This window comes from Sesamum indicum, linkage group LG5, assembly GCF_026168435.1.
Source record: "Sesamum indicum cultivar Baizhima isolate 11 linkage group LG5, ASM2616843v1, whole genome shotgun sequence".
NCBI classification, from domain to species: domain Eukaryota; kingdom Viridiplantae; phylum Streptophyta; class Magnoliopsida; order Lamiales; family Pedaliaceae; genus Sesamum; species Sesamum indicum.
Window position 1 is genome coordinate 3,759,522 of NC_142661.1, and position 22,172 is coordinate 3,781,693.

At 36.8% G+C, this 22,172-nt stretch overlaps 3 protein-coding genes and 2 non-coding genes across 9 annotated transcripts; 4 read left to right on the top strand and 1 right to left on the bottom strand.

Annotated features, from left to right (window-relative positions):
* Positions 1-2,133: 2,133 nt before the first annotated feature.
* TRNAS-GCU (transfer RNA serine (anticodon GCU)) lies at positions 2,134-2,215 on the top strand. The gene has a single exon. It is a non-coding gene; the product is annotated as a tRNA-Ser (tRNA).
* A 2,030-nt stretch (positions 2,216-4,245) lies between these two features.
* TRNAS-GCU (transfer RNA serine (anticodon GCU)) lies at positions 4,246-4,327 on the top strand. Its single transcript has one exon. It is a non-coding gene; the product is annotated as a tRNA-Ser (tRNA).
* Positions 4,328-6,367: 2,040 nt separating this feature from the next.
* On the top strand, positions 6,368-8,936 carry LOC105162486 (protein CYTOSOLIC ABA RECEPTOR KINASE 4). 2 transcript variants are annotated; one of them, XM_011080511.3, is made up of 8 exons: positions 6,368-6,484; positions 6,732-6,935; positions 7,074-7,330; positions 7,427-7,553; positions 7,634-7,907; positions 8,134-8,266; positions 8,382-8,468; positions 8,550-8,936. In XM_011080511.3, the coding sequence occupies exons 2-8, from the start codon at positions 6,836-6,838 to the stop codon at positions 8,673-8,675; spliced, it is 1,104 nt and encodes a 367-aa protein (XP_011078813.1). In that variant the 5' UTR covers positions 6,368-6,484; positions 6,732-6,835; the 3' UTR covers positions 8,676-8,936. The 2 variants fall into 2 exon arrangements, with proteins under 2 accessions (XP_011078813.1, XP_011078815.1); XM_011080513.3 differs by having other exon boundaries at positions 6,410-6,484; positions 6,811-6,935.
* Positions 8,937-9,111: 175 nt separating this feature from the next.
* Positions 9,112-13,593, top strand: LOC105162484 (RNI-like superfamily protein). Of its 2 annotated transcripts, XM_011080510.3 has the most exons (12): positions 9,117-9,359; positions 9,689-9,748; positions 10,069-10,152; positions 10,526-10,656; positions 10,762-10,837; positions 10,936-11,006; positions 11,356-11,442; positions 11,534-11,606; positions 11,706-11,773; positions 11,864-11,932; positions 12,492-12,597; positions 12,890-13,593. In XM_011080510.3, the coding sequence occupies exons 1-12, from the start codon at positions 9,195-9,197 to the stop codon at positions 12,953-12,955; spliced, it is 1,056 nt and encodes a 351-aa protein (XP_011078812.2). In that variant the 5' UTR covers positions 9,117-9,194; the 3' UTR covers positions 12,956-13,593. The 2 variants fall into 2 exon arrangements, with proteins under 2 accessions (XP_088736833.1, XP_011078812.2); XM_088880707.1 differs by lacking the exon at positions 10,069-10,152 and having other exon boundaries at positions 9,112-9,359.
* Positions 13,594-14,189: 596 nt separating this feature from the next.
* LOC105162483 (carbon catabolite repressor protein 4 homolog 1) lies at positions 14,190-21,823 on the bottom strand. Of its 3 annotated transcripts, XR_016065550.1 has the most exons (14): positions 21,195-21,823; positions 18,999-19,743; positions 18,429-18,515; positions 18,268-18,351; positions 18,101-18,187; positions 17,902-17,988; positions 16,522-16,575; positions 16,345-16,436; positions 16,090-16,204; positions 15,850-15,994; positions 15,494-15,645; positions 14,860-14,947; positions 14,414-14,461; positions 14,190-14,332 (listed from the first exon to the last, which is right to left on the bottom strand). XR_016065550.1 is itself a non-coding variant. In XM_011080509.3 (12 exons), exons 1-11 carry the CDS (start codon positions 21,350-21,352, stop codon positions 15,500-15,502), a joined length of 1,800 nt encoding a protein of 599 aa, XP_011078811.1. In that variant the 5' UTR covers positions 21,353-21,822; the 3' UTR covers positions 14,650-14,947; positions 15,494-15,499. The 3 variants fall into 3 exon arrangements, 1 of the variants encoding a protein (XP_011078811.1); XR_016065551.1 differs by lacking the exon at positions 14,414-14,461; XM_011080509.3 differs by lacking the exons at positions 14,190-14,332; positions 14,414-14,461 and having other exon boundaries at positions 14,650-14,947; positions 21,195-21,822.
* Positions 21,824-22,172: the final 349 nt, after the last annotated feature.

Here is a 22,172-nt window from a genome sequence, read left to right on the forward strand (position 1 = left end):
GATCTCCCCCCATTTCTTCAACTCGTCGATCTGTTTATTTAGGTTGTGTATCTGTTTGCCCACGCTTTCCACTTCGGCCCTGGATATAACCGGCTCTCTTCTTTTCGCGCGTCCGTGGCTGCTGGAGCCTGCATCGGATGATGCCGGTCGCTTACTGCGATGATCATGTTCCCCTTGAACTCTTGACTCTCTTATTGGTTCCACGTTTTCGAATAACTGTCTTCTAGCAGTTTCTTTGACCAGGGGGGTCGCTGTTCTCCTTTCATATTCTACTATGGCTTTTCGGCTTGCCTCGTCTATCATTCTTTGCAACTCATCCATAGTGATTTGGATGGTTGCACCTGCTCCTTTCCTGGGTGTCTCTTCCTCAGCAGCATTTCTCCTCGATGAACCTTCCATAATGACAAAATTCTCAGAAGTTCCCACAGACGGCGCCAACTGATCCGGGTCGAATTATGCGATCTCTTGAGACGATCTCACCGCTGATCGACTAACTCTTCCGAAACAGGTTTTGGATCCCCTGAGAATAAAATACGAACCGTGAGCTCGTCGGGTATGTCCCCGACAATGACCCTCCGACGCTCAAGTTAGGTTGATCGAGAGAAATGTATTCTATCTCAAAGTTCGATCACAATTAATGTATATCAGTTACCTCATTTACGGCGTATCGGGGTCTATTTATAGTATACAGTTGTACGGCAAGTACTGGGCCACGTGGCCTCATCTGGTTGATTCCCATTCTGATCGAATGGTCGTCATTGTCCGGGTCTTCTGTCGGTTCCTACGACCCGGGTCGGGTCCTCTGCGACCCGCCCGCTGCGAGGTACGCGGATTCGGTCACGGAAATGACCATCCTACCCTTAATGAAGGGCTTTTCAGTCTTTTTGCAGGGGGATTATACATATACCCATCAAATACAAAAACAGATATCTACTATATTTAAATTAGGTGGTGTTTCTAATTGATATTTTACTGAAATTTAATTATGATATGGAGATTAGATTTTGAATAAATACAAAAATAAATAATTAAGATATTTAAAATAGATAATATTTCTAAATAATAAATTTTTTTCTTGACAATTAAAAAAATTAATTATAATTCTGGAGATAAGATTCTGAATAAATATTTAATATATTTAAGTACACGATGTTTCTAACCAATGAGATTTTTTCTTATTATTAAAAAATTCAAAATTACCAAAAATCAGAATTTGGTCAAAATTGGCTTAATTTTAGTCACCATTGTTGCGCTGTATACAAATGTGAGGAGGTATATATTCACTGTTATAAAGGCAGTTTAATTGAAAAAAATTATTCGACTTGCAATAATTAAGTAATAAGTCAATCCAGTATAAATATTTGTTTTTCATTCATTTTTTTTTTAATATCAGCAAATTCAGTAAATTTTGATTAATAAATTGAATTTATTCAAATAATAGAAATTACGTATAATTACACCAACTTCAAGGAGGAAAGCGTAATTATGAATCCTTCTTTCTACAAGAATTTAAATTGTGCTTTTCCCATTTTGTTTATATCAAACCAACATTTGCTCACCTACTAACAAACTACATTTATTTTCATTAATGATATTTATTTTGCCACCATCTAAAATACTCACAATTGTATCAAGTTATAAAAGATTCAATAAAAATATTTTACTAATTCAGTAATATTACTCTTATTTTGTTCCCTTTATAATATATATTTCAATCATTTAAGATATGTATAAAAATTGTAGTATTAAAAAGAAAAAAAAATGAAACATGTTGTATATATAAAAAGAATAAAATGAAATAGAAAATGTAAGATGATTTGAATATAAAATTATGGATGGCAGTTTGTTAAGTGAAATAAAATTCAAGAATTAAAAGGAAATGAGTTGGCAAAATTTATTTTATTTTCTGGGTTGTTTAATGAAAAATAAAGATAAGATATTTATAAGTAGGTGGGTGTGAGTGTGATCATCTGCCTTAATTTCTTTTTATAAAAATTGGGGCATTAATTGTCCCTTCCGTTGGAATTAAAAAAATATACAAAGACAAAAACTCCTAAAAATATCATATATGTATACATATTACATACATACAACAAAGATTAGTAATTACTAGAACAAAGGAGTAGCAAGATTGTCGCTTTGGCCGAGTGGTTAAGGCGTGTGCCTGCTAAGTACATGGGGTTTCCCCGCGAGAGTTCGAATCTCTCAGGCGACGGTTATTTTTTTTGTATTATTATTATTATTTTATTTTTGGTCTCCTTTGTGATTTATATATCTTGTGTTTGTTTTTTATGTGTTAATTTTAGTTTGAGGGATTTGGTCTTCCAATTCCAATTGAATGTATTAATTCTAAGGCGGCCCTCATCATTTCCAATTCTTTGGATTTGGATTTAACTTTGATTAGGAGAGTTAATTCAACACTTCATTTCCATTCTCTATATGTATAGTTGTTTCATAAAGTTACATTAATTAGCGCATGATTGTATACATACCTGCGAAACCAAGCAAAAGAACCAAGAAAGACTTGCCACCACTACTTAATTATATTTTTCTTCTGTCCCTCTATTGGTATTGAATGTGTGTCTGAGCGTGTGAGATACTACTCACATATATCGTGTTGGGATTAACACTTTGCTGCACCAACTCCACAAACATCAGCCGCCTTCAAGTGAACAAGTGTGCATTTATGTGTTCTTCTTCTTCTCCTTAAACTCGCATTTGTACTTCTTCTTCTTCTCCTTAAACTCCTTAAACTCGCAGTCATGTGTTCTTCTTCTTCTGCTAAGTATAATCTTTTATTCATTTTTCAAACTCAATCTCTAAAGATTTCTACTTTAATAAGTGTTGAAATTTCCATTTATTAGAGTGGGAGACTATTCATGTGCATAAAACTAAGTTAGTCCAAACCATCCAAAATGAAAAAAGATACAAAAGCCATGTAACATTCTTGGAAGCCTAAGTCATGAGATGTCCAAAAACACTTGACAAATGGTCATGACATGTGCTCCCCAGAGAACATATTGGCAAAGAAAGGAGGTTGAAAACATCCCTCTCTCATTTGGCCCATGAAAAGATGTAAAGCCCGAGCTAGGCCCACTAATCCATGATGAGGACGGCTGTTGAAAATTACCAGGCTTAGCCTAAGAGAAAAGCCCAGTATAGTAAGAATACCTCACGAAGAAGGCTTGATCGAGTTCTGCCTTCCAAGCCAACCTTAGGGGAAAGGAGACGTCTTCAAGAAGTTGGACTCATTGATCTAGAAGGATTTCTTGCAAAACAATAGTACTCCATAGAGGGAGTACTCCTCCAACCAAAGACGTGTTGCTCAAGTCATGGAGGAGATAAAATCATATCTTATCCCCGAAATTTTCGTTTTCTTTCTCGGAAAGGCAGGTCAACTCAAAGTTCCTGCCAAGAGAGACTCCTTCTCTATAAATACAAACAGCACCCCTCAATACGGATACCTGCAGCCCCCCTTCAAGAAGCTGGAAACTCTAGAAACCGAAAAACCACTCTCAATTCTTGCTTTATCATTCGAATTGCACTCTTAGCACGATTTCTCTCATGAAATTATTTACTTTATCACGATTTCTTATTACATTTTTTATGATTGTTTTTATCATAAATTCGATATTAACTTGCCCGTCGGAGTGCTAATGTCCTTTTTACAGGTCCTCCTTCAGGATTGACATTCGTTTTGATCCAAACTTTAAGCATAGTTATATCAATTGGACCAATGCATTTTTTGAACGCATCAAATATATATGTACTGTGATAAATTATTATAATTGATTTGATAACTAAAATTATTTTGAGATATAATTATAGCGAGAAGTCATAAGATATCGAGGGTAGCGTAAAAACGAAGCAATTGAGTTTGAAGCACAAGGAGACTTGGCCCATAAAATCAAGATGCAACAATTATACTATTCCTAATTTGTCTCTTTTGATAATTAGTGTGTTATGTTACACAAATGACAATAATATTTGATGTTAACCAAGTGAAAAAGTAAAAGGCAGCAATCATGAAGTGCAGGTAGAAATTAAAGCTAAAGGGAGGAGGTAGTGGTGAGTCGGGACATCTACACTTTTAACTTGGCATTAAATTTATTACATCCAAAAGCTCATTGTATTATTGGTACGTATCTCTACCTCATCTTTGTAGCTTTATGTATATAGTACCAAAAAATAATGGAATTGTTGAATGAATATAGGCATGAAGAATTTCTCTTTCATTGCATGATTGTCGCTTTGGCCGAGTGGTTAAGGCGTGTGCCTGCTAAGTACATGGGGTATCCCCGCGAGAGTTCGAATCTCTCAGGCGACGGTAATTTGTTTTTTCAAGCATTATGAATGCAGTATGCCGCAGCATCCCAAGAAGTAACAGGGTAACATTTCAGTTTAATTCATAATGTATTTGATTTTAGCCTCTCTCTTTTCAACTTAGCTGATCCGTTTGTTCATGGGTCATTTTTTCGCCTTTGTATTTTTTTTTTCTTGGTAAAAGAGACATTGCAATATAAAGAAAATAATTTAGTCCCTTACTTTTCATTTTTAATAATTTGGTCTATTGCACTTAAATATATAAAATGCAAAATTATTTTAATTAAGATAATTTATGTTTGGACAATTATTTAGGTATTATTTTTTATGTGCATAAAAATAAGTCGGCCCAAACGATAAAAAAAATAAAAAAATAAGAGGGTCCGTAACATTCTAAGAGGCCCAAGAACACTTGATAGACAGTCTTGGTGACTGCCTTCAAAAAACAGATTGGCAAAAAGAGGAGGCTAAAGCCATCCTCCTACTCGGACCAAGATCAAAGCCCAATAGATATTCAAACCAAAAGACTCACACAAGTGGCGGCTCACTTTCCTACTTTTCTTACCAATTCTTGAATTTAATTTTGATGAGGAGTGTTATATATAATATAATAATGAAATGAGTGATGTATTGATATAATTAATTAATTGGAGCTGCAGACTGGAAAAAAGAATAGGTAGCAATTTGTGTAATGAAAAGGTTATATATAAATAATAGAAATGTGGATTTAGAACAAAATTATTGATGATGGATGGATGAGTAGTGATCAACAATTATAAAAGCAAGTACATATGTAAGTGCCAGTGACGGGATCGCCAACGAGGGTGCACACTCCATTTCCATTGTGAGCTTTGTAACATTGTTCTCTGCAGCTTGCCAGATCACACCCTTTGGGGTTCAGTATCTCTTTGCATCTCTTCTGCCCCTCCACTTCCACAACCAGTGTTGCCACTGCAACTGAGAAAACAAGCAAGAGAATCAACAAAGACTTGGGACCCATTCCCATTTCAACACAAGTTTCTTTTTTCCTATGTTGCTATGACTATTCCACTATTCCACTCATCATCATCATATATAGGGAGGGATGAGAAATTTTATTTCCTTTTTCAAATTTGAATAATTAAATTTTTACCACTTAAGTTAGGATTCTGATGAGAAATGTTAGGCAATAGCATGTAATTAAATTAGTATTAGACATTATAATTTGGATTTTTTACTAATTAATCTTCGCATATGCAATCCCATGCTATTTAACTCAAAATTATATTAGGAAAACTAACATAATATCACTTTCTTTTCATTTAAATATATCTGCAGAGCTTCAATTCCCACGTTTCTAATCCTTGTAATTGCAAATTCTCCAAATCATGATTAATTATCACTAGTCATCTTCTCAATCATATATTTTGGATTCTGAATTAAATTATCTTTGTATATAGTTAAACTTATTAATCGGATCATCATATTCCTTAATTAATTGTCGAAAATTGCCGTTTTGTTATAAATTTAAAGAAATTTTAAGTTTATTGGCCTATCACTCCTAATAGAATGTAAAGAGGACAATATATGTATCCTTTTTTAAATCACTTTCTTATTCTCTCAAAAGTTTCTATTTACAAATAAAATACATGGTGGTATTTATAGACGACCAAAATTCATGAAATTATATCGTGATTACCGGCCCTAGCCACGTTAATGATTGATATTTTGAATAACTAATCCCAAAATGTAAGGTGGTGAAACTGAATCCAGTTATATATATTAATTCCCGCAGGAGAAAAATTAAGACATTATGCGTTAAGGTAAAATATATATATAGTATAGTATGAAGGTGTTTTTTATTAAAACTAAAGTGTAATGATGAGGTTGTTGAGGTTTTATAGTGCATTATGAAGCGTGTATTGAGAGAGAATCAAAGAGCAGATGAGTAGTATGTATGTATGTATTTATGTATGTATGATGTCTATGATTGATGAGTCGACGTGCAAGAAGAAGGCAGGCACGTAGCTAGGTTTGACCGTTTGAGTCAGTTTTTAGCGGTTATAAAGACGACTTGCATGCGACTTTCCCGCAACACATACAACAGAAAAATTATCCCTTCTCACTTTCTTCCCAATCACACACAAGTTTCTTCCCGTTTTCCTGTCTCCCTTACCTACAGGTTCTTAATTTATAATTTCCCTGGATTCTCATTTCTTGATTTTCTTGCATTTTTATTCATGATGGGATTTTGGGTTTTTGTAATGAAAACCTTTTTCCAAACATTTCTTAATGTAATTTGTTGATTTTTTTCTGAATTTTTTCATGCACATTTGCCTAATTGATATGTGATCTGTCAGTGCTGGTTTCTCATTGATGCTGTTTGCATTAGTCATCCTGTAATTTTCTTGCATGTTCTTTTCTTGTAGGTTTTGTCTCTGAAACAATTAACAAATTGTGAGTTTGATCGTGTGTAATCTTTCTTAAAAATTACTGCATTTCATCAAGGTTTCTGTGCCTTGAGAATTGAATAATGTCGTGCTGTGGAGGCGGAGAAGAGGAAGTCAACAGTGGTCCGCCGGCAAGCCAATACACCGCCCCGCCCAAAGCAGGCGGTAGTTTCCACGGTGGAGGTCTCTTCTCATTCCTACATTGTCATCATCACTTATCAATAATGCTTCAAGAGGCATATTCTGGACAAAGAATTCATGAACTTGGTTTTTGACGACCTTGATTTAGTCTTAGATTGCTGTTTTATGCAATGTTGTTAGGCGGTGAAAGAGGAGAGCCAAGGACTTCTGGTGCAAGAGGTGGAGCTCCTCAGAAAGTTTTGCCTATTGAGATACCAGCACTGTCGTTGGACGAGCTAAATAAATTGACAGGTAATTTTGGAACTAATGCTTTGATTGGAGAGGGCTCTTACGGGCGTGTTTACCATGCTACATTGAGCGATGGCCGGCCAGTGGCACTCAAGAAGCTAGATACAAATTCAACACCTGAGACAGACAGTAGCGAGTTTGCAGCCCAGGTGAAGTAATTTTCAGTTTCTTGTCTGATGGAATACAATATGAAACTAGGATTAATCTTATAAGATCTGTCTTTGTATATATGATGTATCATGCAGTTATCCATGGTTTCGAGGCTTAAAAATGACCATTTTGTGGAGTTACTTGGGTACTGTTTGGAACCAAATAACAGAATCTTGGCATACGAGTACGCCATGATGGGGTCTTTGCATGATGTCTTACACGGTATGTTAGTCAAGTTTCATAGCATAGAAATTCTGGGATTTTATGAAACATAAGGTGATGTCGTCCGCATTATGTTGCAGGTAGGAAAGGGGTTCAAGGGGCAGAACCTGGTCCGGTTCTGACATGGAGTCAAAGAGTGAAGATTGCACATGGTGCAGCAAGGGGCCTTGAGTTTCTGCACGAAAAATGTCAGCCTTCGATTGTCCACCGTGATATCAGGTCCAGCAATGTTCTGCTTTTTGATGATTTTGTAGCCAAGATTGCTGATTTCAGCTTGACGAACCAGTCTTCGGACACAGCAGCTCGACTGCACTCGACCAGAGTCCTTGGAACATTTGGCTACCATGCTCCAGAGTAAGCTATTACACTCCCTCTATACACAGGTGTCTTATTTGAACATCATAAATTTCATTTCATGCCAAAAAAAGGTTATCAAGATTTACATAACTTAAAAGGTTCTGGAAGGCACTAGTCATAAATGTCTGACCCAACCTTAGCTGATGCAGCCGAAAAATACAGCGACTTTTGATGTTAAAAAGGTTGATTTACTAAGACTAAACATCATATTTTCTTGGATCAGGTATGCCATGACGGGGCAGATAACACAGAAGAGCGATGTTTACAGCTTTGGTGTTGTTCTTTTAGAACTTCTGACAGGGAGAAAGCCAGTAGATCACACCATGCCTAAAGGACAACAGAGTCTTGTCACCTGGGTAAGGTTTTTTGGCCCAACTAAAGTTGTGTGTTTTTTTCTACTTGGTACAATCAGAAATACAGTTAATCTGTGTCTGCTTCCGGTATACGATGAAATTTGAAGTTATTTTCCAGGCAACTCCAAGGTTGAGTGAAGATAAAGTGAAGCAATGTGTGGATCCAAAGCTAAACAATGATTATCCACCAAAGGCCATTGCCAAGGTAGAGTTTGTTGATTGTTTAACTTGAGACCACTTAAGCTATTACTGGTACATGTTATTATGTTTGGTTTTTGTTTGTCAGATGGCTGCCGTAGCAGCATTGTGTGTGCAGTACGAAGCAGATTTCCGGCCAAACATGACGATCGTGGTTAAGGCATTGCAGCCACTTCTCAACGCAAAGCCGGCGGGGGCTGAGACTAATGCATGAAGATGGAAGAGAAGCAGAGCAGGGCAGAAGCAAAAGTTGTTTGTTTTTGTAAAACTAAGACATGATGATGTTGTTAGAAAATGAGAAGATTGGCAATTTTGATTCTGCAGTTTTTGTGTTAAGCATTTAGTGTTTGTTGTATTGTTACTGGAATCATACCATAGATGATGTTGGATTGAAATTCAGAGAGATTTGTGATTAGTTGATGATAGTTGAATTTATATGTAACTTAGTCATTTATCAAATTTGGTATTTAAAGTAGAGTGAGTGCATTAGTGGATCATTTTTCATTCTTAGTAAAGAAAAAATAGAGACCAGAAAATCTCTCACATTAACTTTTCAGAAATAAATTTCATTTTTACAATAAAAGAAATTCCATAAACTGCCAATGGAAATATTAACATATCAAAAGGTAGAGAGGTAGTAAAGTAATAACTGAAAAAGTTTGGGGGCCAAGTGCAAAATGAGTATAGTTTTGATGATTGAAAGAGGGAGGGAGGGAGCGGCGTGGTGGTGAGGATGGACGTGACAGAGGTAGAGTTAATGGAGGTGTGGAATAAGGAAATTGTTCCAAAGGTGATGAACATTGTGAGCACCAGACTCCCTCAGACAGACCTAATTTCCCTTTTGCTTGTCACCCCTTGGATTCATCGGAATCTCATTTCTCACCCTTCCTTATGGCTGGTAATTTCTGTATATGTTTTTCTCTTTAGCCACTTGTGTTTTTTGTTCCGATTCCTCCCTCCGGCTGCTAAATGGTGTGTAGATATACAAGATGTACATACTTGCCTGTGCTCTCTCTCTCTCTTGTTGTGTTCGTCTGTAAGAAAAACAAAAACCAATTTCTACTCCTTTATTACCCATTTTTGTAGTAATCTTCTCTTTTGGGCTTCGCCATAAAGACATAATTCTCTGAAGATCATTTTTTTCTTAGTGTTCGTGGTATGTGAAATTAAATTATGATATTTGGGATAATGGGTGTGAGTTTATCCCTTTTTTTGTCTTTCTTTCAGGTTCTTGATTTTCATGAGATGAATAATGCTGGGGATCGTCTTGTGGCAGCTCTCTCACTGGTCCTTCTTTTCCTACACGATTTCATGTCTTTTCTCTTTTATTCTTTTGATTGTTGAGTGTGGGTTCTAAGGAAAACAACGGAGACCTATAATCTATCGCAATATCAATAATCAACATACTCAAACTGCTGCTGATACTTGAACCTAATATCTCATTATCATATAGGCTCGTCTCATCAAGGTTTATGACTTGAGCTTGACTTCATTGATAGAATTCAAATATAAAACCTGTGTTCTTTATCTTTTGTATTAAATTGAAGCAAGAACCACGATTAGTAATGATGTCTAACACATCTGCATGTCTAAAAGTTGTTTTGCAGTCGAGATACCAGAATGTTAAGCATATAAACCTTGAGTTTGCCCGTGATATTGAAGACAAGCATCTTGAAATTGTTAAAAGCAAGGTGATACGTCAAACTAACTATTGGATATTTCTATATCTCATCGACTCTTCAGTTACTTTGCCTCAGTTTTGTCTTTTCTTGAAGTATAATTTCTGTTTTGAAATTCAATTAGATTACTCCTATGCATGAATTGTTATGTGTTCGGATATAAAAATCATGCAAAGAAATAGAAAATACAAAAATGGTTAGCATAGAAAGAGATGCATGCTGGAGATTCTGATTTAAACTATAAAGTGCTTGTCAAATATGTATAAACTGTGAACAAAAACGAAGTGGTTATAGCTCCATAACTGTAAATTAGGACAATCTTATCCATATTCCCCTGCTTTTATACAATTATACTTCTTTTTAATGATTATCCTTGCCTTTGCAGTGCGGACAGTCAGTTAAAAATTTAGAGGTTCTTAATTTGAATGGCTGCCAAAAGATATCTGACCTGGGAATTGAATTTGTAACATACAACTGCTCAAAATTAAAGGTTTTTTCAATCTACTGGAATGTCAGGTACTTCATGCCTTTGCTGTGATTGTTTACACTGTTTTTGTACATTCAACCAGTAGGATTAAAGGCCAAATAATTATGGACTTTGGACACAACTTTCCATTTCAGGGTCTCAGATCTTGGCATTAGGAACTTGGTGAAGAACTGCAAACTTGTGATTGATCTGAACTTGAGTGGTTGTAAGGTATATTAAATGGGGCTTGTTAGTCTTAGATGCTATATTCTATCAGTCCTTTGTCTAAAATGATCATCTTACATAGGGTAGTTTACGCTAAACCACAGAATATCACTGATGAAAGCCTGAAATTGATTGCGGAAAATTATCAAGGGTTGCAGCTGCTGAACCTGACAAGGTATGGAACTTTATTGTGGTCTTATAGGTTATTGTAACTGGAACTAAGAAAGGAAATTGTAAGCAAATTTTGACGCAATTCTAACGACTCAATGAGTACATTGTCCCATTTCCCCCATTCTTATCTTGGAGTTCCTTTATTAATATTAAATCACACACTTTTAGTAGCACTTCCCAAAATATTGAACTATAAGTTATCTTAGCATGTCAATTATTACATATTTAAGTCTTGCTTGAAGGATAAACTCAACACAAAAGAGATAGTCAGACAATGTGGTCTATGTTTGATACAAAAATAAAATATTTTCTCTCATCTCCTTATGCTGCACTATTTAATGTATGGTATCTAGATGCATCAAGCTAACAGATGGAGGTTTGCAAATGATATTGCTCAAGTGCTCTTCACTTCAGAGCTTGAATCTATATGCCCTTTCCAGGTAAAAGTAAATGATCCAAGCTTTCTCTGTCACAGTTCGCCATGGATTATGATTAGAATTCAAGTTGGTCCATATCTTACTTTATAAACAGTTTCACAGACGTAGCTTACAAGAAGATATCGCTTTTGACCCACCTTCAATTCCTGGATCTCTGTGGTGCTCAGGTATGCTTGTATCTGCACAAATATTCACTTAAATAATTAGCTTTGTGGTCAATTTATTTGCTTGTAATGCAAGAACTGTGACTCAAAGTTACATGTCAGAATCTGTCCGATGATGGACTGTCTTGTATAGCGAAGTGCAGTAACTTGATTTCGCTCAATTTGACATGGTACGAAAATTATCAGTCGCTGTTATGTTGTCATTCAGACAAAAACAGATAATCTGCTGAAACACTTGAGTGCTTATGTTGCTATGACAGGTGTGTGCAAGTCACTGATCATGGAGTGATTGCTATTGCGGAAGGCTGTAGATCTCTTGAGTTTCTAAGGTAAGTATCTGGATATTAAACTCGGCATCATCTATACAGCCATTCTTGAGGTTCCACTGTTATCAATCACAAGTTCCACTAACTAGCCTTGTTAATGTGCAAAAAGAGTCTGTTAGTGACTAGGTATTTCACTTATGATTTGACCCTCGAGAAAAGTTCGTGAAAACACTTTTCATGTTTGTGTTTAGACCTCATTTTAATATGGAATTTTTTTATGTTAATCATGCGATACAAAAGCACATTTTCCATTATCAAGGAAATCAACATTTTGGAATGGTAAAATGTCCGTAAGATATGGCTTTAGATCTATATGATATGTAAATACATGAAAAGCCAATACTTCGCAGACCAACTATCCTATTGGTGGAATTGTAAGCACTGTATAATTTCTGTTGTTTGCAAGTGGAACATGTGGCTTATTCACCTCTGTTCCATTCCAACTTGTACGTGTCTGAAACTTGACCAAATTCAACATTTTGTTACATAACAATGAATCTGGAGATTTCTTTTGCAGAATGAAGTCTTTTGATATTATATTGTTTTATGATTGATGCTGCAGCCTGTTTGGAATAGTTGGGGTTACAGACAAGAGCTTGGAGGCACTTTCAAGCTTCTGTTCAAATACAATTACAACCCTGGATGTCAATGGTTGTATTGGCATAAAGGTACATGAGTTTCCTTCAATATGAAGGAGCTACTAGTAAGGAATTCGAAATACCATCATCATTCACATCCTTGCCATCAACTGAAAAGGCAGGATAGTTTGCGCCATCTGCATGCAATTTCGGATAAAATAGTTGGTTCTATGTCAGACTGACATCAGAGATAGAGAAGTTTCTTTTTACCCAGAGATGAATTCCCCCCTTAGGCTGAATTTTCCAATCTAACAGTCTGAGAATATCTCATTTATTCTTATAGTTATCACTGTTCGTACAATGTGTATATTTTTTCTTGCAGAGACGAAGCCGTGATCAATTGCTTCAGCTGTTCCCGAAATTGAAGTGCTTTAAAGTCCACAGTTGAGTGTCGGCTGCAGAAAAGAATGGTCGCTTGCTTCAAAGTGAGAATATCAACCTAGGACTTCACTATATTGAAACCAATATGGAACATAACACTAAAATTTCCCCTAGAACTTTATCTCATGCCAATATGGTATCGCATGCCAGACGAGTTTTTGGGTCCAGTTCAAGTTGTGCATTGGAAACCTGGTAGCATACAGTTTCTTTTCCTAAGGTTATCATGGTATAATGCGAAGTCTCTCTTTCCTGCCTAATATCAAGTTGTTGAAGTGGCTTCATGTCAACCTAAGCCAACACACAAGTGAGAGTAATAATGACTCTCTGTTTCATCGATGGCAGAACTTTTGGACATTTGGGTCTTTCAATTCACTGTTACCATGGGCCGAAGTATCTGTTGAGACAATTTCTGATGCCACCGCGTACGGTAAATTTTAGGATCAATACTCTGATAATGTTTTTGTATCATCAGTATGAAACTAAATTACAGCAAAAGCTACTTTTCCACATGATTTTTAGAAGTACCGGCAGTGAAAATGATGTCTTGAAAGATCAGTTACAAAAGGGACAAAATCTTGTGTACTGCTTACTTGCATTTGGTATTATTACTTGTGCTGTGTGGAGGGAGGTTTTTATTTGTTAAAAGACATGTTGATCCGATGGAAATTCAGGGACACAATGCAGACTGTATCTTTAGGTTTATTTGCAGATGGGAAAAACACCCCATTTGGTGGACTGATCAATGTGGAAAGTCCTGTTTTACTGCAGCAAGCATACTGTGGCATCTGCATTTCCGGGGCAAATGGGCATGAGATTCAAACCAGAGCTCCCTCAAGTTTTAATCCAAGGCTAGAGCCATTCAGACCTTTAATGAGGAATGTAGAGCCGAATAACTCTTTGCTTGCAGCTTTTCTTACACCAGTGCGGTGAATTCCTCTTTGCTTGCGCTTTTCTTCACCAGTGCAGTGAGTTGGACTAACACGTTTCTGGCTGGCAAGATCTTAACCCAGCATACCGTAACATCATTAAGAGAGAGAAAATCACGCTCGCACACTGTTTGTCATTGTTAACAATTGAAATCAAGGATATATTTTTCCTGCATTCAGCCAAAGTGCTTTATGCATCCATTCAACTAGATAACAGGAAGCAATGATTTGCAAGCGCAGAATCAATAAGAATACATGTCCTAGGATCACTGACCAATTTGAACAGGTAAGATTACAGTATTTACATAAAACTCACATAGACAGGAACCACGTCCCTTATTGCATGAAGGATGTGTCGACCTCTGGTGCAAGATGCCAATTGCATCTGTCCTCAATTGACAGCCCCGCATAAGAGGACACTGGAGGTTGAGATCACCATTTTGCAATCTGGATTCTCCCTGTTCAAACCCCAAGTGACCTCAAAGCAATCAAATATTTCTACCTTTGCACTTCATGGACAGGATGGTCATCTACCATACCTTTTCCACACAAGTTAAAAAACCACCACCAAGCAAAAATTGCTCCACCTACATGCAACTCAATTAGCAAGGGAGGTCAAAAACCCACCCTTAACCCAAAAAAACAAAAAAGAAAGAAATCGAATGCACAAGAGCTTAATCTTTTCGCGTCGTTGCTGCAGAATTATCATCGTAGCAAGGGAAGCGGTAAATGTCAATTCTAACATGCACTTGTTGCTGGAAAATGCGAAGAGGAAGATCAAAAACGCTTGGCAATTTTTTTTTCCAAAATCTGCTTTAAAGCAATTAGAAGGGAATACAACATGATCACATTGCACATAGCTATAAACTACCTATACTTCACTTTCAAGGTGGGGAATAAACTAAAGTAGCCATTATAATTTTCTATTGGACATGGCTGGCATGATACAAAGGAGCTCATATAAAGATCCCACATTGGGATGTACCTAGAAAATAGACGGGAAATTACAACCACTTCTCTGTGCTCTATAACAGTTCCAGCTACTATTTTTGAAATTCTTCTTTGGACCAGACCTGCAGGAGACAGACAAATGTACAAGGACTAAGCATTAAACAATTAGAATGAGATGGTAAAAACAGGACTCACATTGATACAACATGAAAATCACCTAAATAAAACCATTGGTGGACAATGAACATAACTTCCCATTTCTTAAAAATGGAAACTTTATTTCCAAGAATACCCTTTCTCGAAGTACGATCTAGCGCCACTAGCTCGTTATTTAAGAACCATGCATGGCATGTATGCGTCCATTTGTTGGAGCAAAATAATAGTTTCAGCAGTAAATTATGAAAAATGTTAGCATGTGAAATGGTATGACAATACTGTGCATTTGTGCAATCGACAGAATGAATTCCATTAATATCTGGGCGTTACATGTTATAGCTATAAGTAAATATAGAACTGAAACACTAGTTAGTAATCACACTTCACAGACTACAGGATCAGCAGAAATTAGATTGGGGAGCGACCTTTTCTCCAAAATAGCAAGGCAGGGAGTTGAGAATCTAAACAAGATATCATGACAATGCTCAACAGAAGAGGAAAAAATTGCACACCTTTTGTCAGCGTCTAGTCCTAGGTTTGCAGCGGAATTCAGCTAAGAGTGCTATATGATCCGAAGACCATTCTGGAGAAGGAAGGGCAGTATCTTTGCGCAAGCTATCCTCATCCAAGAGCTCCAACAGAGACTCGACCGTCAAGGAGTCAGCTAGAAGGACAAGCAAATTGTGATCTAAATTAGTGTCATACAACGCTCAGAATGTGAAGATATAGTGCAGCTTTAAGCTAGATTTTCACCTTTTTCATTTTTGCTTTTAGCTATTAACTCCTTTTTCTTCTTTGTGCGTGTGTGGGTGGAGGGGGGGGGTGTGTGTTAGATAGTGTGTCAATAAAAGCAAGACATTTATTATACCTGAATAGAATATGTAATCATGAGTACCAATAAAATCTCTTGTGCAATTCGTAAATATGGGTTCATTGGTAGCAGGATCCATTCTCCTTCTCTGCTCTAGTCCAAGGCCCACCCCAACTCTTGCAAACGATGAGTAAGCACTTACCTAGAGGATAGAATGACCAAAAATGATTAAGACTAGGCATATAAACACAAGTTGAGCCAACAAATGACCATAAAAAAGGATTAATTAGGTTATACCAGTGGTAGTTGATGCGTTAGTTTGGCAGCAGGGCGAAGAATTCCAAGTGGGTCTATCGCTAAGTCCGGGTGAAGTGGATCAACTTTCCCCATAGCGAGGAGGGTATGAGGAGCACTGTACATAAAACAAAAATGAAAAATCAAATTAAAAAATAATAATGGCGTCTAGTAGTGCAAGGTGCCCTGAATGTACATAAAGATGGAACTACAAGCATCTGAACAATAATTATATAACAGAAGAGAAAAGCACTCCACCTTCCAGGAACTGAATTAAAATCACCGCACACCAACATTGGGATATCTGCACTTGCAGCAATCTTTTCCAGTCCTTTCAATAGTGTATGGACCTGATATGGAGGAAAACAGAAGAGCAACCTCGATATGTGATCACAGTAATAAATCATGTTAACCAGGATAACTGACTCCACGAACCTGCCAAAGCTTCACATCTTTCAACTCTTGATGCACATTTACATGTGTGTTTGCCTATGTACACGAGAAAAAGTAACATAATGATCAGCAGATGCTCCACCAAGTACCCAGCCAATTTTATATAAATAGTGAATAATCTAAGAGCAAGAATTGCAGAAGTGTTCATTCATTCACAAGCAATAAAAGTTAAGAATAGTATGACTATATTTGAAGACAACATGGACACACCGATTGAAACATCTGGAGAAAGGTTAACAGTTCTTGGAATAAAACAGATGAATGAATGTAAAATCAGAACTCCATCTACAGGTAAACTGATTATGTCAAATCAAAAGACTGCCACTAATGAGTAAAATCTCACAAGTTATATAAGCTCTCATTTCAACAACCAACCAAAATTTTTTAGCCCATCATGCTTCCACCAGAAACAAGAACAAGCCTGAGAATATTTGACAAGAAAACTTCCGTGCTCACTGTTTTACCATCTTTTATTCATTGGATTGCAGAATATCTCAAGTGAATATTACCTTGATAACCAGCAAAAGCATGTGCCAGAACTGCAGAATCCCTGAGTGGCAGAGAGCAATTTTACCCTATCCTCAAGGGCCACAATAACTAGTCCTTAACACTTCACATTAACACAGTCTAGGGCCAGGAAATGCACTTAGAGCCTATAGTCCTATACAAACATAAACTCTCTCAAAATAATTTCCTTATAAACATATTGAAAGGTTAAAGGGGCAGCTGCACACATTCTGCTACTGTGATCCTTAATCTTCCAGCTCAATGTTTGCAAGACTAAATTAAGTACCCCCGATTTTTAGTTCCCACTGGGGTTACCTGGTTCACAGGTCGACCCCATGGCAGCAGGAGTAAATTCTTTTTTATCTCATCCGAGAAAAGGCTTCTTTCGGGGGTATTGTAACTAGGGGTAACGAGAAGGAAGGAGTCCCGCAAAGAGAAGAGGTTGCTTCAATTCCTAAGAATCATTCCTATTCCGAAAGTCTGTAGGAATAGGGCAAATGTTCCCCTTCCCAATATATTACACTCAAATTCTGAATAATAATCAAGTTTTAGAACTGCGCCAGACTCCACAAGATACCTTGATAGATCAATTGGCCTCAAATTTTATTTCTTGTTCCCCATACATGGAAAGACTAATGGATTGTGGTACCGGACACCCTCCAAAAGCCTCAACAGAATGTAAGACGTGAAGAAAAAGTGGCGTGGTACAATAGCCTCTTCTCTCTGAATACTTAGATATGGAGAAGTTGGAGGTTGCAGAAATATAGCCAGAATCTTGTTGGCACAACTGTTAGCTGGCCTATTGAATATTAAAAAAGTAATATCAGAGTTTCCAATTTGTGGCGAAAAGCTTACCACACAAACAAGCTGGCGCTTACCAGGGTTATCAATACCCTGGTTATTGAACTTGGCTTCTAGAACTACAATCAGCGCAACATTATCCTGTATGGATGAAAAGGATATTAAATGATATACGTAAAGAAATGTGAGATAAAGTGTCAAAAATATAGTTTAAATTCCAGGCAAGCAAAACTAAATTTTATAAATACAGTACCTTGACCAACCGATTCAAAGCATTTTTTTTCTGAGCACTAGGAACCAAAGCATCAGTTAGAGATTGTGCAGCTTTATTGAATTCAACCTACAATAATAGAAGCCAATGATTAAAAGATACCAAAGGAGCTCAGAGATTTTACATGCATAATATGGCAATTTGTTCACCTCATATTTTTTGACATGAGAAAATCGATCACGACGGAAGAAAGTTGCACAACCATCAATACTGTTGATGTTCCCACCAAAGACCTGTAAACAGCAAAAAAGCATAATACATAAATAACAGCCTGACTTCATCAACCAACTTCAGAAAATGTTTGACCAACCTCTGCTGTTTTCCTCTTAAAGAGAGCTTGATAGCCATGTTTATCTAGCTCCGGTGCAAAGAATTCCTCAAAATGATCACTTTGCACCTGATGGGGGATTTCAAAACACACACACAAAAAAGGTAAGGTTACATAAGGTAAAACATTTTGGCATGACTGCATGCACATCCGAAACTGTAATGCCATTCAATAAGTGCAAAATTCAAATTCTATACGCCAGTGAACTTGATTGCAAGTAATTTTGAATAATGAAAAATTTTAAAAAAAAAAAGAGTGGCTCTCCAAGAAATGCCCATGGAGACGTATTTATTTGCCATTACAGATTGACAAAGAAATTTCATTAGATCTACAAAGGGAGATGCTAATATAGTGGTTCTCCTAGACCAAATACTAATATAACTATTTAATCTCAATGATTGCATTGCGAACAAATAAAGCCAAGAAATCCTCAAATGTTTAAAGCTTCTTTCATGAAATAAGCAGAATCCAGCGTCGCAAAAGTTCTTGAAACCAAAGCTAACTTCTAAGGCTTTGAAAATGCATAATGAAATTTCCCACATGAGAGTGTACCTCTTGAAGACAAACAATGTCTGCACGGTAGCCAACTATTTCTCGCAGTAGGTTTTGCCTGCGGTAAGTCCAAGAAAGAGCCCACGATGGGCAATAGCTGTAAAGTTCACTTGTAGCATATGTATCGGAGAGGATGTTGTACGAGAGCACTGTAAATGTCCCTGCAGATGAAATACGACCATCCAAATCTAGATGCCCAGGCATATCAATTCCACCCACAATTATCAAGCGTCGAGGACTGGGTGATGGAGCTGGAATCACACGGGAAGTTAGTAAAGTATTTGCTGGTCCCACAGCTAACTTTGTTTCAGCATCTACCACAACACACTCAAATTTAAGGACATGACCAATATCATCAGCTGTCGGTGTATATGTTTTATAACATCCAACTTCAAACCATGTTTCACCACCACTCCTCTGAGTAACTGTAGCAGGATATACAGCAGTAGAACCATTTGACAAATTGGGATTTGAGTGAGATGTTGACAGGCCCACATTACTACCAGTACTATTGAAGCGCCCAAAAATTTCTTCATCCTCGCTTCCATTTTCATTTACAGCACTAGCCGCACGCTCGTGAAGAACACGATGGTGTTGCCATGCATCAGAAAAACACTTTGGAGAACAATGGTAACTTTTAGCAACAGGTATTTTTGCCTTAACACATCCGAGGCACTGTAATGTAGCTTGCTCAGCTGGGTGGACACTACAAACTGCAACTTTTTTGTCACTTTGTACACGATACCTGCAAGGATACCCAATTACTTCTGCGTGAAAAACATATTTCAACCAAAGATGTTGATGTGTGCAATTGCATACTCTTGATCCTATTGCCTATCTGTACCAATAGAAAACATCCATCCATTTATACAAAAGAAGGCATAGGAAGAAATCACAGTTAAAAGAATTTAGAGCACAAGATCGCAAAAAGGAAGTCCCGCACTACCATGAAATCAAATAAGGTTTAAGCCACATATTTTAGAAAAGATAAAGTAAAAAGATTCGGACAGGATTTCCACAGATGAGCTCAAAATCACCCCGGAGATCATGATTTGAGTGAAGCAACCATCTCATCAAACATGTTACAAAAATAATAAGACCTTTAGGAAGCAAAAGAGAAGAACTTCTCATCAAACATACAGGGAACTGTGCAAGATGCCAATGTTTACCATAAACCCAGACGATAATCAAGGTAACTAGCTCAAAGTGATTTACTTAAAATAGCTTCCATTGAAAAGCGTAACACTTAGGTTGGAGAATTTTGACTTGTACAACACGACAACAACATTTATTTTTAAAGTACCTGACAACATTAGCAAGTTGAAGTTAGCTCCATTTGAGGAACTGAAATGCACAGAGAAAAATTTCCTAACAACATTAGCAAGTTGTAGTTAAAGAAGCCACGTGCCCGGCATTAATCACTAATGCAAAGTAAAGCAGTAATAAAGATTCCCTTCTAAAAGTAATAAAGACTAAAAAATGCGTGCGATTAGCACCAGAACACATGGCACAAGTCGCAGCTGACTCACACAAATAAGTTAATCTTTTCTCCAGGAATCATGGTGCGATGTTTTCAGAGTCATGGACAAATCAAGTCCAGCAAGCAGACAGACCCAAGCCTAAGCCTCCATGCATTTATACGTCAAAGAAAAAGTATTAACGGCAGATGAAAACCGACAATCCGGAAACTGACAGCAGCAGCCAACGACTAACAAGAAACCACTTGCATAAAAAAGGAATGAAAAGTAAAAGAAAAGTATAAATCATGGGTACTTTTTAAAACAATTCCAAAACAGCAGCCATTTAAGAACAGTATTTTAAAACAGTTATTCAATACAATGATTTCCAGCAAACAACCAAACCATAAATCATATTTACCGCTTTTCAAGTTTTCATATGCCGATTAAGATTACTCAGTAAACGGTGCTCAACAGTAAAGACCGATCTTAGGGTCGGAAAAATAAATGCAAACTATAGAGATTTATTATCCGCCTATCTTCAAACAATTTGCAATCTACAGACAAAATTTGAACAGAACTTCAGAAAACAAGCTCCCCAAGCTCAATTTACACATCGCGTTGACTCTATAGCCACAAATGCATGAGCACAATAGCAACCATCACCATTACCACAATCTGGAAAAGAAAATTTTTTTTGGAAAAATGACATGAAAAAGTGATGCTTAGAAAAAGTCACCATTTATATCTCAAGAAATGCCCGTCAATGGGGTTTAACTCAGTAACATCATCGGTTATCACAGACTTATCAGCGCGCTTCAAAAGCACATACGGCGTCAACTCGCATCCTACAATCGGTATATCGGACGGCAGGTGCACCCGCAGCACAGTCAGCATTTTACCCTAAGCCCACAAGAATTCAATGCCTCACTCTCTTCTTCCAACGTCACTTGGAACCCTAAAACAAATAGAATTGAATATTCAAGCACCAACTCTCGGCGGACTTGTGGCGGATCCGCCATCACCTATACACAGCGCCAATCGCCAGCCTTGCGCTCTCAAAACCACAATTAAAATAGCAAAAAATGGAGATCAATTCATACAAAAGAAAAATGATAGAAACGGGAAAAATTGGCGATCTTGTGGGAATAAAATCGGAATTGAGGAAAAATTGATTATTCAAAAGAATAGAGAGAGTGGGGAGTAAAGATTTGAGCTTGCATGTGAATGTAGAGTGGAGGAATTCAAGAGAGGGAAAGTAAGTGCGGAGGAATCGATTGATTGCAAGAGTTATTAGGGTTTTACAGCAGAGGAAGAAAGGAAATAAGAGAGCGTGAAAATGTCTTTCCAACACGTATTAATAATAATAAGAGCAGAGAAGTGTGTGTGTGTCTTTTCCCTTTTGTGCATTTTATCCAAAAACTAGGGATAATTACGCACTCATTTTCTAAAAATTTGGTATAAATTATATGTAAATTATTTATAATTTGAAAAATTTTATTTAACCCCCTTAAATTTGTTTTTATTTAATAAATAAGTCTTTTCGTTAATCAAAATTTATCGAATTTGCTGATATTAATAAAAAATTAGAAAAAAAACTATATATTTACTCCAAATTGACTTACTAGTGACTTATACAAACTCAAATAAATCCTTTTATAACCAAATTAACCTTATACGTCTCCATAGATTAATGCATATAAGAAGGTATATCTTC